Source organism: Ailuropoda melanoleuca, chromosome 11 (assembly GCF_002007445.2).
Source record: "Ailuropoda melanoleuca isolate Jingjing chromosome 11, ASM200744v2, whole genome shotgun sequence".
NCBI classification, from domain to species: Eukaryota; Metazoa; Chordata; class Mammalia; order Carnivora; family Ursidae; genus Ailuropoda; species Ailuropoda melanoleuca.
In genome coordinates, this window is record NC_048228.1 from 46,027,378 (window position 1) to 46,045,329 (window position 17,952).

Below are 17,952 nucleotides of genomic sequence, written 5' to 3' on the forward strand. Positions count from 1 at the left end.
TTTCAGATTGCTAAAAAAAAAAAAGACTGTCACACATGCCTTTTTATCAGTATGTGCATTCCAGTTACAAAGATACTAAAATATAAAAAAGTATATGTTAAAATCTGGAATCTCTGTCTAGATGGGACTGTGCCTTGATTGCAAAGGTCAGTAGCATAAATACTTCTGTTATCATGACAGTATTGCTTTTTAATAAGAGTAATTAGTGGCATTAATACATCTTTGGAGCAATGACTTACATAGAACATGTAAGGCATAGAAATTATTCTGGTAGCCTACAATTTGGGATAGACTGACAGACTTTTCATTTTATGGTTAAACATAACAGGTCCAAGGAAGTCCATTTGTAGTACAATGTGACGTAGTATAATCAATTTGGAACCTGGAGCCTGAGGATCTAGGTTTGAAACACTGTCCTGCCTGTCTCTTATCTGCTGTGTAACCCCAGTCAGTTATGAGTTTTTCTGAACCTCGGCTTCTTATATAGTCAAAACAATGAGAGGATGTCTGCCAAACAGGGGAACTCTAAGAATCCTAAAAGGCATTTGTACGCAGTCAACTTGACACAAATGGGAGCGGCTGACTTTCTCAGAGCCTTCCACGCTGTGCATCTAGGCATTTCTCAAGTGAGGGGCCTTGAAGGGGAATCAAAGAAGTAAAGGAAGGTGGAATGTGGAGACCTTTTCCTTGCACAAAGGATCCCATAGTAACAAAATGGGAAGGGAGGGAGAGGGCCTAAGGAATAGAAAAGATGTCTTCTTGAGTATAAGACAACGTAGAAAAATATGACCAACATGCCTACAAGAGGGGCTGGGGTCTCTCGAGGGGCTCGAATCTCAGCAGTTGATTGTTGCTATGTGCAAGTTCAACAATCAAGATGGATCATGGGAGAATGAAATCAGCGGATTAGCAGTAGACCTTAGGGCTAATTAGAAGGCAGAAAATGACCTGTGACATACCCTCTTCTTAAAATTGATTTGTAGGTGTAATAAGCTATAACCCCAATTAATTAACCTCAGTTTGGTTTTCATTGCTATTTGCAGTATTTTCGTTGGTGCTTGGTTGGAGGGGATTGTCTAAGTGTTGATATTTTCTACCTTGTCAAAGAAATCCCATGACACATTTCCAAGGAACAATACAGAAGCCTTTTGCCATCTCTCTAATAATGCTCTAAGAAGAACTTTGGTACAAAAGAATTTAGTAGTTTTGTTATAATTTAGGATTTTGGAAGAAGTGAACAGAATTAAGAATAATTTTCTAAATAAAAAACATGTGTTGGGGTCTGGTGGCGGTATATTACCTTCTGAAGTTCTCACAGCTGTGAAACACCAGATCAGGGCTTCATTATGTCTGAGTCCTTGGTCAGATCTGAGTCCTCGTCTGCTTCGTGGGAGTAAATAATTGAGAAAGTACAAATACTTGTGGCTTTTGGTGTTTGATTTCTTGAAAGGGAACTGGGTGACCCTCGACTATCACAGGCTAATGGTTACTGTCAATAAACAGAAGGCAGCAGTGGTGCAAGATTCACGGGGTGGGGGGGGGAGAGGGTGGATTCCGTTGGGTTCACTTGGTGCTGTAGCCACAGCACTGTGATATCTTAGCCTGATCCCTTTGTTTCACCTTCCAGGGTTTACACGTTTATAAAAATAGGCAATCGGAGCAGACTGTGATGGCACTTGGCTTTTGGCCTCTTCCACGACTGTTTTTGCAATCACTGCTAATCACTTAGGACACACATTCTCCCACCTAGTTACAGCCTTTGAATTCTTCTCACTCACCCTCAGGCCACTAGGCACCCACTTCTAACTGATTGCAGTTGGAAAGCAAAATGATATCTATTTTTCATCCCGGGCCAGATGATTTCTATGATCCTTTTGAACTTTCAGCCTTTTCTGATTTTCTGAAATTCCCAAGTCTTTGGCCAACCATCTCCTGGGCTCACTTTACTAGGATGGTTTCAGTAGTGATGAATAAGTGGAGAAATCGAAGAAAATTCATGGTTCCTGGCAGGAAAAAAAAAAAAAAAAAAACGACTCCCAGGGTATGGTAGAGTTACACCTGCCATCCTGCTGAGGAAGGACACTGGGTGGTTTTAACCATCCCGGAAATGGGTAACCAAATTCAGATGGACAGTTCCCTCCAGGCTATCAGACAAAACTTTGAGGCACTTCTCATCTCGGGTCCCAGAGTCTCAGTTTACGGACATTTTGAGTTTCTCAAGGCAAGGTAGATGGGCTCTTTTTTTTTATCTTCCCACTAAGGACAACTCATTTGCAAAGATGATATTGCACATGAATCATACTCCTAGAAAACTGGTGATTTGAAGAGGACAGAAACACACTTTGTCCACTGTCTTATAAAATGTTAACACTGAGTTATTTATTTAACAGTGATTTCAACTAAGTGTAGAGCATTTGTGTTCATGCTTATATCCCATAGTTCCTGATCCTTTGGCTGTTACGACCGTGTCCTGCTTCAGCGAGAGGCACGGCAATGATGATGCAGGTAGCGACAGATCTGCCAGAGTGATTCTCAGGAATCAGTTTCTTCCCATCACCGGCTGTTTTTTTCCCCTTTTGCATTCTCCCTCGGCATTGGTTTGTGGACGGGATAGAGTACAAAATGCTGAAGCTTGTCTTCTGTTTCTTTTTCTTGATGCTTCTTTCCCTAAATGCTGTTTTCATCTGCCAGGATTGCCCTAATAGTAAATTTTTTTTCCCCAACACCCACCCCTTGGCCACCCTAGCCGGGGCAAGCGCACATGTTATGATGGCGGGGTCCCCATTAGCTGGAGCTGGAGCAGGTTTGCTTGGAGTGAAGGGTGTCTTCTCAGACAGGGCTCCACACCCCTCCCCCATTTGGATGCAAATATCTTTTGGCATCTTGAAAAGAAGGATTAGCCCAGGTTGTATCCTCCTGCATCCTCCACATACCCTGCCCGGGTCAGTACAAAGCCTGGAGTTGGCTTTCCTTATTGTTTGCCTTCTGAAACTCCTAGTCTGGCAGCTCCTGAATGCCTCCATTGTCCATACATGCTGCCAGAAACCGAGAGTCTGTTCTCAGGGTCCGGAGCTCTGTCCCTAGGAATCCGAGTAATAACTTCATAGCCTCTGGCCTCTGCTGAGCACCCTCTAACAAGGGCTTTGTGAGTTGCAAAGCATACAAATGGAGAGATCCGGCATAGTGCTTCCTGTTCCCCAAATCAGCTGCCTCTCAGCCCACGTGTTTGCTGACAACCGGAGGCTTTAGAGAGCCCCCGCCCCAAAAGAATTTGACGCAAAGGGGTGAAAATCAACAGCATCGGATCTCCCAATGGAAGCTGGAGAGTCAGCATTAAATCTCTGGATTACGTACGCACATTTGTACATAACTCTGTAAACACACATGCACCCGTGTGCATGCGCGCGCACACATGCAAACACACACAGAAACACACACACACAATGTTCTTTAATTCCAGTACGTTTTCAGTTTTTTGACTTCTGTTTTGATTATTTCCTGCTCTACCCAATATTAGTCCAGTATTTCTTGCATGTGATGTAATTCTTCCCAACCAGCTTTGAAGGCTTGCACATTTCTACCTTGGGATGGTGCTTGACTCAGTGAGAGAAAGCACCCGGCAGCTCAGTTCTCTTCCCGACACGTGAAGGAGTGATCTCTAAATATGGCAGCCGGAGACCTGAATTCAAATCCAAATGCTTGGATCCTTTGATCTAAGAATTTTACAGTATTCGACTGAATGAGATTGGTACTCAACTGTATGCATACATGTGTTACTCACAGAGCAATTTGCTTTCTTGATGGGTTCTGATATTCTATCAGAACCTAACGTATTTTTAAAATTACCTATTCCCTCATTGCTATGAAAGCTTACTTTTCTTCTGGACGGCATATTATTGATACTATGTTTTCTCCTTTTAAAATTCCTTTTAGGAAAGCATGCCTCAGACTCCTCCCTTTTCAGCAATGTTTGACAGCAGTGGTTACAACCGAAACCTCTACCAGTCTGCAGAGGACAGCTGTGGAGGGTTGTATTACCATGACAACAACCTCCTCTCTGGATCTCTGGAAGCACTCATCCAGCACTTAGTACCTAACGTGGATTACTATCCGGATGTAGGTATCCCTATTCCTCTGAAACACATCCTTGGTATTCTTGAGAAAAAGTACAGTGTGGGCAGGGACCCTAGATACTACTGAATTCTATCTGGGTTGCTAAGAATTTTTTAAATAAGAAAATGCATGTTGATTATTGAGTACTTTGAGATCAAATTGAGCCTGGGTATGATTCAGATTTTGACTATGGTCTGCATATCAGTTTCTTTTCGGGGCTGGTACCACACTGTAGACGGTCAGACACCATCTAAGTGAAGTATCTGTAGGTTTAATTCATGCATATACCTTGTTCCTTACGTAGAAATGCAGAGGACATTGGATACTCCTAAAATACTTAATGCCTTGTTTTGTTTCCAAAACCATCACTCTGCTGAGAAAAGTGAAGTTGGACGGGAAAACTTTATAGAAAGGAGAAGATGCAGTTCTTTATTGGTTGCTTATGTTTTACTTTGATAGCCGGTGTTTATATAGATAATACTTTCTAATCTAGGGAATTCATTTACATTTTCTCAGTCTTTACGGCAATTCCAAGAGACCAAAGAGGAGAGCACTGAAATTCAGAATGTTGAGTAATTCACACATGGTCTCACCCCCAGCGTCAGCAATCTAACCTAGGTTTTTCTGTTTCTGGGCACGTGGTGTTTTTCTCCCCCTTCGCTTGTGCCACAGCTGCCCCTGTTACTCAGTAGCAGCTGGTTGTTGATAAAGATTTCATGAAACTATCTAGACAGTAGATTCGTATGTTTTTATAAATATAATAATGACCTTGGTGTGCGAAGGGTAGTTTGTGCTTGCCACCGTAATTCACCACAGTGTTTCTTCCTGAGTTCTCTCTCTGTGTGGTTTGTCACATAGCATTTTGAAATATGCTGCCTCACAGGGAAAACTTGTAATCAAAAGTAAAAGGAATCCCTTGTTCAGCCCTGTAAGTGTTTATGAGCTAGTAAAGGCGCCTAAAGGGGGGTAAAGAAAAAAAAACACCCTGGAGTTTTTCTTTTCACTGGGAGTCTGAAACTATTACGACAAATAAACCCTACTTCGTTACTGGCTTCTTGGAAGAGAGTGTAGTTAAAGAAAAGTATATAGTGTGATATTGTGTTTTATCAAATTGCTTAGCCTTTGAGCAAGTAAACAGATGACTTGAAAGCCCGTCTTTGAATGTTCTGGCACAAGCATACAGACACTGCCGTGTGCCTCACTGGACACACTGGAGAATTCTTGAGCTGATGTGGGTTGGGTGTTTTTTGTCTTCCACTGAGTTACCATAATACTTGGACCCAGAACCAGATTCTGTACGGGTCGTATAGTTAAGTTAGCTCCACTTCTCTGGGGTGAATTTCATTCTTCTTTACTAGAATGAGTTATGTGTCCTGGTGTCCTGGCTCCCAGAGGAGGGAAGTGGGAGTGTGCTTTGAATAATTTCAGTAGATAAACTTATCTTGTACTTCTGTTATTTTTAGTATGGTTTAAGGGAAGAGATGCCTCAGAAGGCAAAGGAAAAATCCATCATAACGTGTTTTACTATGAAGCATTACTTTGGAAACTGTAGCATATTAACTTTGATCAAGAGAACTTAATGAAATAAGATGTATAATCTATAGGAAAGACATTCGTTTCAGAGAGAATGTAACCATGATGATTTTTTTTTCTTCTTGCCACAGAGAACGTACATATTTACCTTCCTACTCAGTTCTCGGTTATTTATGCATCCATATGAGTTAATGGCCAAAGTTTGCCACTTATGTGTTGAGCACCAGAGACTAAGTGATCCTGATAGCGATAAGGTAATGATGTGTTTTGAACTTTACAATTTACACTATTAGGCCTGGTAACTCGGTCGCTTAGATTTTGTGAAGTTGGTTTCCTTCTCCCCAGGCTGAAGGGCATAAATGTTATCATGGCTATGTAAAAGGAATTGGGAATGGCATAGAGAACACAATATAGGGTTGGACCCTGGAATTATTAGTGTTCATTTTCATCTAAGATCTTTATTTCTCTAACGTTCTTGGTCCTATTGAAACATTTCAGTATATAAAAATACTGCAATGTTAATACCCAAGAGAAAAGCCATCATAATGTGTATGCTGGTCATTATGATCATTGTGGTCGAATTTTTAAAAATAAACTATCATGCCCTTCATTCCAAACAAACAAACCCCCACAAAATAGATTTAATGCCTTGGAAGATCCCTAGATCCTGCCTTCAGCTGGTGGTACTTGGCATTGACTTGGGGGAGGGGGACTCGGCTTCTTCTTCAACACCGAAGACTTTGCCCTAGAAGTTGACCAGTGACTCTGTTTGCAGTTACTGATTTGATGCATTCCATGGTGATAGAGATCACTGAATGAGATTTGCTTTTTCTCCCCAGAACCAGATAAGAAAAATTGCACCCAAAATCCTTCAACTCCTGACAGAATGGACGGAAACGTTTCCTTATGATTTTCGGGATGAAAGAATGATGAGAAACTTAAAAGATCTGGCTCACCGAATAGCCAGTGGCGAGGAGGTTGGTATCCTGAATTTAGCAGAAGCACTTGAATTTCCAGGCCGAGCCATGGTGGGAACTGGTGCTGCATTAATATCACGATCTCCACTTCCTCCTTCCTGTGTTGCCTTGGGCAAGTCTTCGGCATAGCATGGTGGCCTATTCGGTGTGTCGGGTGGGGACGATTATACAACCCCACTTCAGAGGGCTATCATCTGGAGTTTTATGTGATTAATTTGGGGGTATGTTCATGTCAATTCATGCATAGGATTCACATTCCAAGTGTGTTTTAATTTTACTTATACTCTTCTTCTGTCTAAAAAGATTTAACATAGCAAGTTATGTATCATGTATGATAATACATATCATATTAATAGATCTAAACACAAATAGATATAAAATAACATAGTAACGTATTAACAGATAAGAAGTTGTATGTTGATACATCATAAATAGAAATAGACACTTTGTACCATGGAAGGGAGAAAAACAAATAGGCTCATGTTGAGAAGCAGTCTAGTAGGACAGAACTGCTGTGATTTGAGCATAAACTCCAAGTAAAAGAGAAATACAGTTGGTTATGTGATTTTCACTGTCAGAAAAGAGAAAGCCTACTAATTTTTCGGGGCATTAAATTAAATGAAATTTTAAAAACTTTCATATGGAAGACTTTATTAGGGGGCATAGAATGACATTGGGGAAACTACTCTGTATAGTTTTTATAACAAGTGCTCCTTGATAGAAAACTGAGGCTATACGATTAATGTGTAATTGGCAAAGGTCATTCTTTGGGAGAGGAGAAGACAAAGAGAAAACGATCCAAGTCTTCTGGTGCCTGGAAGTTGATTAAGGCTAGCACGTAGGGTAGGTGGAGAAAGAGAGTCCCTTGGATATTCTTTCATAAACATCACTTCCCTCAATCCAGCCTTTGATAGGAGATAACTGGCTGTAACAAATTCAAGGTGATCCTCTTTGAAGCGGGCCTGGAGGGCTGATATTTTGTGTTGAGGCTTGTTGGGCAAGGGTGTCTTCTGTGCTGCCAGCGAGCTCCTGGGCACAAGTTACTTAAAAAAAACACACACACACACAAATAAGTAACATACAACATTTTCACAAGGAAAAGATTGACAAAGCATTTGGCGGTTGTAGAGATGTCTTGTTTCATTCGTCTTAAAATGCATTTTCCCATTATGAGTAACTGAGAACTCATTCTTTTAGTGGTGTGCTGTAAAGATCATGTAACAAGATACCCTATCTGTTGTGTCTACTTCTGGTGAATATATTTTAATACCATTTCCCCCTACCTTAAAAAAATTATATAAGATTTGCAATTGAAAAACTTCACTTGCTTCCCTGCAGTGATGTCCTCATGAAAATGGATTTAACCCTTTTATCGCTCTCTTATGACATTATATGGAACCCTGGTGCTCAAGATAGCCATGATTTATATCTGTAAGGCTGAATGAGTGATTTCCTGAGTCGTTTTGCAAGTTATGACTGTTATAATTATTTTGCCAGTTTGCCTGGGACGGGTTCTAGCCAGATATGAATTGGTGGCTCCCTCACTCACAAAGGCAAAAGTTCGGAATTGCAGGGTACTTTTGTAGTAAATCTTACATTAGAGGGGTTATCTGTTGGCTTGCCTGGCAGGGTCAATCCTGGCTCAGTGAACTTAGTTTAGGACAAGTTGCTCAAAAGATTAATGGCATCATAAGGACTTTTTCTTGTATGAAGGCTGAGTCCTGAGTACTTCATTTTAGTTAAGTGGTATTTAGGCACATAACTTGATAGGTCCATCAACCGACCTTCCCTGGATTACCTTTTTAAAAAGTAGAAATGGTCACTTGATCCTTTCCAAAGGAACACCTTAAAAATCTTTTACAGATAATAAGTGAGCATTCTGAAAGTGCCAGATCGGTGGCCTTTTGTTTTTCTTGTCACCATAGTCAATGAAGGAGATGCGTTCTATCTGTGTCGGACAGATTGGATCCAGTCTTTTTTTTTTTTTTGACAGGCTTAAGCCACTCAAGGGTTAGGGGAAGTACAAAGGGCCACACCGCCTTTTAATCCGGCTTCCTGTCAGCACTCCTCTGTTAATAGCAAATCCTTGATAAACCTTGAGATTTTCAGATGGTTTTGGGTGTGAAAGGAGGAGATGAGAGGATAAGCTTAGTCGAACGGAGGAATTGATTAACCTAGGGACTGAGCAGCCGAGCCTCACGAGCCGTGATCAGTTAGGGTTTTTTCCTTCGGCTCCTTCAGTCCAGGATTCAGAGTCAGGGCCGCCCTTGGCATCAGGTTGACCTGAGTGTGCTTTGGCAGGTTCCCTAAACTCCTTGAGTCTTCTCCATTCCTGTAAATCGTAGAGGTGACTGCGCTGTGTTACCGTCCCTGTCGGCTCCAAAATTCTGCAATGGATGCTCTTTCCTCAGTTCTTTGCTTGACAGGCCATGTGTCTGTGATGTGCACGAGTGCCTCTCCTCCAAGAGACCTTCCCTCACCGCCCCCACCGCAGTCACCCTGCAGCCCTCTCACTGTTTGCTTTCGCCCCTGTTGTCTTCATAGAACTCTGTGGTTAGTAATTACTTGCTTTTTTTTTATGACTTGTTTTTCCCGACTCCCCTTTGTTCACCACAGCACCCTTAACCACTAGTGCCAGGCATTTCATAGGTAATCAGTGGCATTTGAATGAGTGAATGAATGAATGAATGAATGAACTAATCAGTTACTGGAAGAGGGAAAAAAAATATTTCCCTCCACAGGAAGGACTATGGGCTTGGGTTGAGACTTGTTGCTTCTTGCCCGAGACTTTAGGGATTTTTTTTGGCAGTCAATGAATCCAGGTGCACCCTATATATAATTTTGTCTGGTTCTGCTGAATCTGCTAGGACAGTTCTGCATAATTTGGCTTAATATGTTCCCCCCCTGGGGATTTGCCCAAAATGAAGTGGTTTATTAGGACTTGCCTGCAAGAAACATGAAATGGAGCTAATGATTGAATTACATGACAAATGACTATAGTGGGTAAAATGCAATTTTCTCTTCCTTAAGGGGCTGGTCTTTATTTGCCAGGTAATTACTGTCACTGGCATTTGAAGTTATAAAAAAGAATAAGAGCATATTTAGCAATTCATGACTCAGTAAGGAAGCATGCTTAACAACACAAAGCTTGGAATGGAATCAAATGGCAGCAGGAAACTTTTTAAAGAGGTCATACATACATACATACATACTCTCTTTGTGTGTTTCTCCTTCTCTGTCTCTGTCTCTCATACACCCACCCACCCACCCACCCACCCACACACACACACACAGAGACTAGTTCTTTATTATTTGAATATCTTTACCCTATGCCCTATTGTATACATTTTCCCCTTGTAATTTGCTGCCTTTTGTTCACTAGCTGAATCCTCCACCTCTTCCCTTAAAAAAGCATATTTTAAAGTGTAGAATAAGAATCTTTCACCAGATATGCCAGTAGAGCATAGATTCTGACACTTTGCTACATACCAGAATCACCTGGGAATATTTATTATGACATTTCGCACAGGGGGCTGAAGAAACCACTTTAAGTTCATAGATTTTTTTTTAAAGATTTTATTTATTTATTTGACAGAGAGAGAGACAGCCAGCGAGAGAGGGAACACAAGCAGGGGGAGTGGGAGAGGAAGAAGCAGGCTCCCAGCGGAGGAGCCCGACATGGGGCTCGATCCCAGAACGCTGGGATCACGCCCTGAGCCGAAGGCAGACACTTAACCTGCTGAGCCACCCAGGCGCCCCAAGTTCATAGATTATTAATATAACTCAAAATGATGAAAAGTAGAAGAGCAAGGGAAATAGGGACAAGGGATTTATTTTATTTTATTTTTATTTATTGTTTTTTTTGAGGTGTAATTGACATATAACATATTAGTTTCAGGTGTACAACATAATGATTCGATATTTGCACATATTGTGAAGTGATCACAATAAGTCTTACTAACATCCATCACCACACATAGTTACAGAATTTTTTTTCCTTGTGATGAGAATTTTAAGATCCATTCTCTTAGCAAGTTTCAAAGATGCAACACAGTATTATTAACTACAGTCACCATGCTGTAATTCCATCCCCAGGACTTATTTATTTTATAACTAGACGTTTGTACCTTTTGACCAGCTTCACCTGTTTTGCCCATCCTTTGTCCCCTACTTCACCGCACCATGAGGGATTTACAATAGCACTTAATTCAATCTTGAACTCCTTCAAATTCCAAAGAAAAAGATATTTTCTTTGAGTGAGTGACAAGCGTATTACCAAATAGGTAGCATCTTTTTTTTTTTTAAGATTTTATTTATTTATTTATTTATTTATTTGACACAGAAAGCACAAGCAGGGTGAGCGGCAGAAGCAGAGGGAAAAGGAGAAGCAGGCTCCCCAATGAACAGGGGACCCAACGTGGGGCTCGATCCCAGGACTCTGGGATCATGACCTGACCCGAAGGGAGCCACTTAACCGACTGAGCCACCCAGGTGCCCCTAGATAGTATCTTCTAAACTGATAACCTTAATGCTGTGTGAAAGATAAGTTTTTTGAAGGTTCAACTTTTTATTTTTTATTTTATTTTTTTTTTTAAAGATTTTATTTATTTATTTGACAGAGATAGAGACAGCCAGCGAGAGAGGGAACACAAACAGGGGGAGTGGGAGAGGAAGAAGCAGGCTCATAGCAGAGGAGCCTGATGTGGGGCTCGATCCCGCAACGCCAGGATCACGCCCTGAGCCGAAGGCAGACGCTTAACCGCTGTGCCACCCAGGCGCCCCGTGAAGGTTCAACTTTTTAAACACTTAGGTATTTCATTAATGATTTAGGGTGGTCTGTGAATATATATATATATATATAAAGGTCATCTAATGGACCAGATTAAAGAACTGAGTGGAATATACACCAGACAAGTAGAGAAAAAGAAAAGAAAAAGAAGGCTGTGTATGCTTTTTTGCCTTGATTAAGTAAGAATTGATCATTTCCAGATGCATTTGTAATTTTCCTTAAGTATGCAAATGTCTATTCATTTGAGTTTTTGTTCTTTGGTAATCCAAATTGCGTCTGTAAAATAATATGGTTCTCATACTTGTAGGTAAGGTGCCATTCAGGTTTCAAATAATTAATCTCAAAGTAATACCGTGTGGTACCTTTTAAAAAGGGTCTGACTAAAGCACAGGAGCATAACCATAGGCCTTTTCACATCTCAATTCACTGGCACCGTCGTCCTTTGGAGCTCTTAACTTGAGGACCGTGCGAGCATGTGTGCCTTTCTCAGGTAATTTACCTACGAGGATGATTGTGTGTGTTTGGCAGTTTGGGGCTAGAAAAGGAAAAATAAAAACACGCCATAACTTGTATCATGATAACAGTACCCTAGGGATGGATGGATTGTGAAGTTATTTCTTTGACTTAATGAGGGCTGTAAAAAGTCAAGAGATTGACATTTACCGCTAATACGTGAATTGCTTTTGAAAACAACTGATCTACAGTGTTGTGGCTGCAGCCTGATGCAGTAGCAGACAAAGCAGCCGCTGGTAATAAATAGCCTTACGGGCAGAACGGCCACGTGGAAGAGTCTGGCTGGTTGCGAATGTTAGCACCGACTCATGAATGTGAGAGATATGGACATGAGTCAAATGGAGGTCAGATACCAAAAATGAATATCCACTGCTTCCTCGGGCTAACCCATGTCCTATGTGGAAGTCAGGAAGGTGGTTGGGGTGGGGGAGTGAGGAGTAATGGTATTTGCTGTCGGGCTGGCGTCTGTGCTTGTAGACTAATGAGACTGGGCCTGAGAGGAGCAGGGAAATCAAGAAGGTGACCCGACAGAAAAAGTGTTAGGAAGAGGATGGTCCGAGTCGAGATCAATGTATTTTAGCCTACCAAAAGTGACGCGGGACATTCCTACACCGGCCCAGAGAGCAGCTGGTTCTCTGTAGTAGCTGATCTAAAATGTCCTTGTGGGGTTTTCCTGGCCCAGCCTGAAGAGCAGCCTGAGAAGAGAGCTCAAGTTTACAGGTCTGAAGGAACACCTTATGTGTTGCGTGTCTCAGACTCTGAGACCGAGGATGACTTGTCCTGTCACTGCCCTGGCGGTTCTCCAGCATCCGGGGAGAAGCACCGGACAGCACAGTCTCTGAGTTTGCATGGTGCTGGAAGTCGACACGCAGAGTGGGCTGCAATCCTTTGCTTTTCCCCCGGCAGACGTACAGGAAGAATGTGCAGCAGATGATCCAGTGTCTAATCCGCAAACTTGCTGCACTCAGCCAGTACGAGGAGGTCCTGGCAAAAATCAGCTCCACATCCACGGATCGGCTCACCGTTCTCAAGACCAAGCCACAGTCCATACAAAGGGACATCATCACTGTCTGCAGTGACCCTTACACTCTGGCTCAGCAGCTGACTCACATAGAGCTGGTAGGTCCTTGTCACCCTTTGCTGTGGCAACTGCAGAAGCTGTTTATCCGCTGTAATGTCATGGGAGATTATACTACAATAATCCAAATGGGAAGTAATATGTGCAATACCTAGACTATATTTTGCTTAGACATTTGAATATGAATGTTTTTGACATTCTGGGAATTCACTTTCTTTTTTTTAAGATTTATTTATTTATTTATTTATTTATTTGAGAGAGAGAGGAGAGAGAGATTGAGAGCACAGAGGGAGAGGGAGAAGCAGACTCCCCGCTGAGCAGGGAGCCCAATGTGGGGCTGGATCCCAGGACCCTGGGATCATGACCTGAGCTGAAGGCAGACGCTTACCTGTCTGAGCCATCCCGGCACCCTGGGAATTCACTTTAAATACCAATAAGCAAGACTGATAGGCAAATTTATTGACCTACCTCATCTTCTTTACCTTTCCATGACTTGCCCAGCCTTTCACTATGTCAGGTAGCATTGACTCACGCAGAATATTGCCTCTGCTCAGATCTTGAAGATGACGACAATATTTAAGATTAAAGGCTTATTTTATAAGCTGCATGAAAAGTGGGGGTCGTGCCAAAAGTCAACAGAAGGAGTTAACAGTCCATTTTTTCTCATTTTCTTTAATAAGGTTGACCTGGGGTTTTGTGTTTCAGGAGAGGCTCAATTATATTGGGCCAGAAGAATTTGTTCAGGCGTTTGTGCAGAAGGACCCTTTGGACAATGACAAGGTAAAAATCAGTCTACCTACAGGTCAGCTCTGAAATTGGAAATGGAATTTCTTAGTCTGTGATAGTGGGTACAAGAGGCAGAAATTGGAATTATTTTGTCTTAGGTTTTACAATCAGAAAGGTTTTTTTTTTTTTTTTTCCATGAGCCACGTCTGATTCATTGCCATTTTCTTAAGCCATATCTTCAAGCACCGTCACCATATTCTTCCCCTCTCACAAACGGTTAGCCTCTTCTTCCTCCTTATTGGGAAATTTAATAAGCAAGTAAATGCAGGAATTGTGGTGATGAAGGTAGGAGATAAAAGCATAATGGTTTTAGCAGATTAAGTCAGAGAGAAAACACAAGAGAATGCTCATGATTCAACAATAACAGGGCAGTGAAGACAGGATGCACACCCAGCTTGCTGAGCAACGGTCTCTGTTGCTTCACCTTTTGTTTCGAGGTGAATCTCTCATGACAGGTTTATGGCCTAAGCGAAGCCCACATGTAAAGAAAATAACACGGGGCATAGACTATAAACTTGGTGAACACACCTAAGAAATTTTTTCCCCCAGTGATGTCCAGAAGCATCTCAAGTTGTGAGGCAAAGACTGAATCACCCACTAATGGAAGCCCCCCTTTGGAACTTAGGGTAACAGCTGTTTTCCGGCCTTAGAATAGCTTCCCTCAGTACAGGAAGCAAGGATTAGGTTTTACAGTAGACGGCTAGTGGACTTTTTGTTTGTTAGGGTTTTTTTGAAGGAAGGAAAGAGGAGTGTAATTAACCTGTTCAAGCTTGGCCTTGAACTCCAAGATGGGCTTAACTCCTTTTGCTTTTGAATAATGTGTCATTCACCCTACTAAAGACCATGCTGGCCTAGACTTCCATTTACCTACTGTGGAAGATACTTAGTGTCTTGCTACATGATGCTCCAAAACTTTTTCCTAGACTTAATTTTAAGAGAAAATGTTCTAGTCCCTGGCTCTCTCAGCTTCTTGCTGTGTTGCTAGCAATTGGCGTTCACACCCCATTAATCAGTCAAGATTGTTTTAGAATGCAGCCAAAACCCTTTGAATTGTGCTTCTGAGGACAGCTCCCACCGAGGGTAACTTGGTTTCTGAGGAGGGAAGGGCACCATTTTGAATGCCTCAGAGTACATTTCTAGACCTTATGGATTTCACCAGACTGTACCGAGAGATTGTGACATATCTGTACAGGGATTCACGAATGTTAGTGATTTTCTTTCTCTCTGTCCCCATCCCCTTGTCTTAGAAAGCTGTCTTGCTCCTCTTGTTCCATTAACGGGAAGAAAGGCCTATATCTAACAAAAATGAGAGCCTGAGCCACTGTCTTTTTTGTCTCCAATTCATCTGCTTCCTTTGCTCTCCCTACAGAGTTGCTACAGCGAACGGAAGAAAACACGAAACTTAGAGGCTTACGTGGAATGGTTCAATCGCCTCAGTTACTTCGTTGCCACGGAAATCTGCATGGTGAGAAAGCAGGTTTTCTCTCACTCTCTCTCTTTCTTTTCATACTTATTTTAAATCTGTTGGGTCTACGTGTTGGATCACTGCCCTGTTTTTGTTCCCCCCCTTTTCTGTAAAGCCTGTAAAGAAGAAGCACCGTGCAAGAATGATCGAGTATTTCATTGACGTAGCTCGGGAGTGTTTTAACATTGGCAACTTCAATTCCCTGATGGCCATAATCTGTGAGTGTTTTCTGGAAGATACGTGTCCTTTTTTTGTATAGGTCCTATGAAATGTGTCTACTAAAAATTTATACGTAGTACAGTTTTATTAATGAAACTCTACTTTTTAATCCTGAATTGTTTTAGAATGTTCAGCGTGTGTTAAATATCAATGTCATGCAAGTGTGTATGCTCTTTTTGATGTGTATGAGAATTCATGGAATATATCCAGTCAGTTTGTCCTCATCTGAATATTTATCGATAGAAGCTCATAAGTGAGAGATTTGTGTAAATGAAGGGTTGTAAAAAGTGTTTGGGCAGCCTGTGTGTCAAGCATTATAGAAATGCATGACCCGAGACTACATTGTATGATTCTATCAGTATGGCCTGGAGGGTGGCCTGAGAAACTGGAACATCTTCGGACTGTCCATGCTCCTAGTACTTTCCACCTGCAGCATCTCATTACGCCGGTGTGCAAACTTTGCTCCTCCCTTGTGTCATGGGGATTTTAATACCAGTGACCGTGTTTCTTCTTATTCATCCTATAAACATAGTGCATGGGGTCATGTCCCAATTATTGATAGTGACTCTTTCATTTAAAAATACCCTAATTTATAGGATAAATCATATGTTTATCCTACACATTGTAGGTATTCAGTAAATAGTTGAATATTTACCTGACCCTTTAGATTTAGAGTCAATTGGAAGTCGGAGAATCCACCAAATGTGTAATTCAATGCTTTTGATCCTGAAAATTCCCCCCTCTTACCAATTTCATTTTCCATTTTCTTTTTGACATAATTTTCCTTGTTTTCTCCCTAAAAATACTCACCAAATTTCAGCTCTTTGTCTGTTTTACTTCTTCAATATAGTGAACAGAAAGATCATTTAAATCAGGGACCTGAAAGTCCATGGTCTGTGTAACAGAAGATTACTTCATTTTCCCCCGTATACCATTAAGAAAATGTCAAGACCAGCCATGTCATGGGAGAAAGTATTTGTAATACATTATAGCTGAAAAAGAACTTGTATCCAGACTCTATAAAGGACCCTATGAATCAATAATAAGACAAATAACCCAATGAAAAATGGCAGATTCTTAGATATGTCACAAAATTTTGCTTTCATATACTTACTGTTATATTATAGATAATAAGCATATGAAAATATGTTCCATTAATTAGTCATCAGAGAAATACAAATTAAAATCACCATGTAAAACCATTTCACACACTGGAATGACTGAAATTAAAAGGACTGGGTGAACCAAATATTGGTGAGGGTGAGGAACAAGAGGAATTCTCACATATTATTGGTGGGACTATGAAATGGTATTTCTACTGTGGAAAACTGGCAGGTTTTTTATTAAGTCAACTTACTTACACTTCATAATGAATACTTTTTTGGAGGATAACTTCAAGTGACTTTTGTTATTTGTCTGTCTCCACTTGTTCTCCCCCCCGCAACTCCATTTTAAATGGGAAGCTGGCATGAACATGAGCCCAGTCTCTCGACTGAAAAAAACATGGGCCAAAGTGAAGACTGCGAAGTTTGATGTTCTTGAGGTATGTGAAGCCGATGCCTCGCTGTTAACATTTACACCCAGAAAGTGGAATTCTTCTCTGCGAGTTTGCCTCTTGATCAGGGAGTACTACAGAGAAGAAAGCCCACCTACCCTTACAGACACAGGGAATGGAAGGGGGTTAGAACTGGTGGAGGGGAGAATAAGCCAGGTTGTAGACCGGCCCTTTCGTAGACAGAGGCGTCCATTTTGAGGAGAACTGACTGAAGAAACGGTGACCTGTCAGTTACATCCCGTCATGTGCCAGGATGGGATCTGGATCCTGAACCATTAGGAGTGCTACTTCAGAGTGGGCCTCATAACTTCATTTGTATACAGTGTCCCAGGGGAAAGGCTCCCAGCCCTGTAGAAATACTCGTTCGCCATCCTTTCAGCAAATTTAGCTAAGCTGTGCAAAAGCTCTCCCAGTATAATTCTGAGGATAGTAAGAATTGTACATAAAGGCATTTGTGTTTGGGTCATACTAATGTCATTATCACCTTGGCATGTTGGTACTTTGAATCAATGGTCTTTGGAGATAATAAAAAAAAATGTTCTTTCTTAAGTTTTCCTCTAAATTGAGAAGTATCATTGGATATATTGCATTGTGCTTTTATTCATATTGTCTAATAAATAAATAATAAATAATAAATGCCTTTTCCTTCTTATAAGATAATATTCTCCAATTAATTGTGAATGATTTGTTAACAAATGCAAAAAACAAGTTCACTGCAAAGGGTTGGATCACTGTGCATGGCCAACCATTAGCTGATCCATTAACATTCAAACGAAGCCTGGAAATGGCTTCTTATGCTGGTGTTTATTCTTTGTTATCTATTTTAAGTCTAATCTCCACAGTGAACCTGGAAAGAATTTGGTCTAGGTTTGACATTACTGAAGCTGATGTCAGCTTATTTAAATGAACCAAACCTCAGCAAAG

General features: G+C 41.2%; 1 protein-coding gene across 1 annotated transcript in view; it reads left to right on the forward strand.

Moving 5' to 3' along the window:
• Positions 1–17,952, forward strand: part of RASGEF1B (RasGEF domain family member 1B) — a 37,501-nt gene that overhangs the window by 7,943 nt on the left and 11,606 nt on the right. The window contains exons 2-9 of the mRNA XM_011218947.3: positions 3,934–4,116; positions 5,778–5,900; positions 6,486–6,623; positions 12,832–13,044; positions 13,709–13,783; positions 15,159–15,254; positions 15,370–15,472; positions 16,937–17,016. Coding sequence (XP_011217249.1) covers positions 3,940–4,116; positions 5,778–5,900; positions 6,486–6,623; positions 12,832–13,044; positions 13,709–13,783; positions 15,159–15,254; positions 15,370–15,472; positions 16,937–17,016 — 1,005 coding nt within the window. The 5' untranslated portion in view covers positions 3,934–3,939. The remainder of the gene's footprint in view (positions 1–3,933; positions 4,117–5,777; positions 5,901–6,485; positions 6,624–12,831; positions 13,045–13,708; positions 13,784–15,158; positions 15,255–15,369; positions 15,473–16,936; positions 17,017–17,952) is intronic.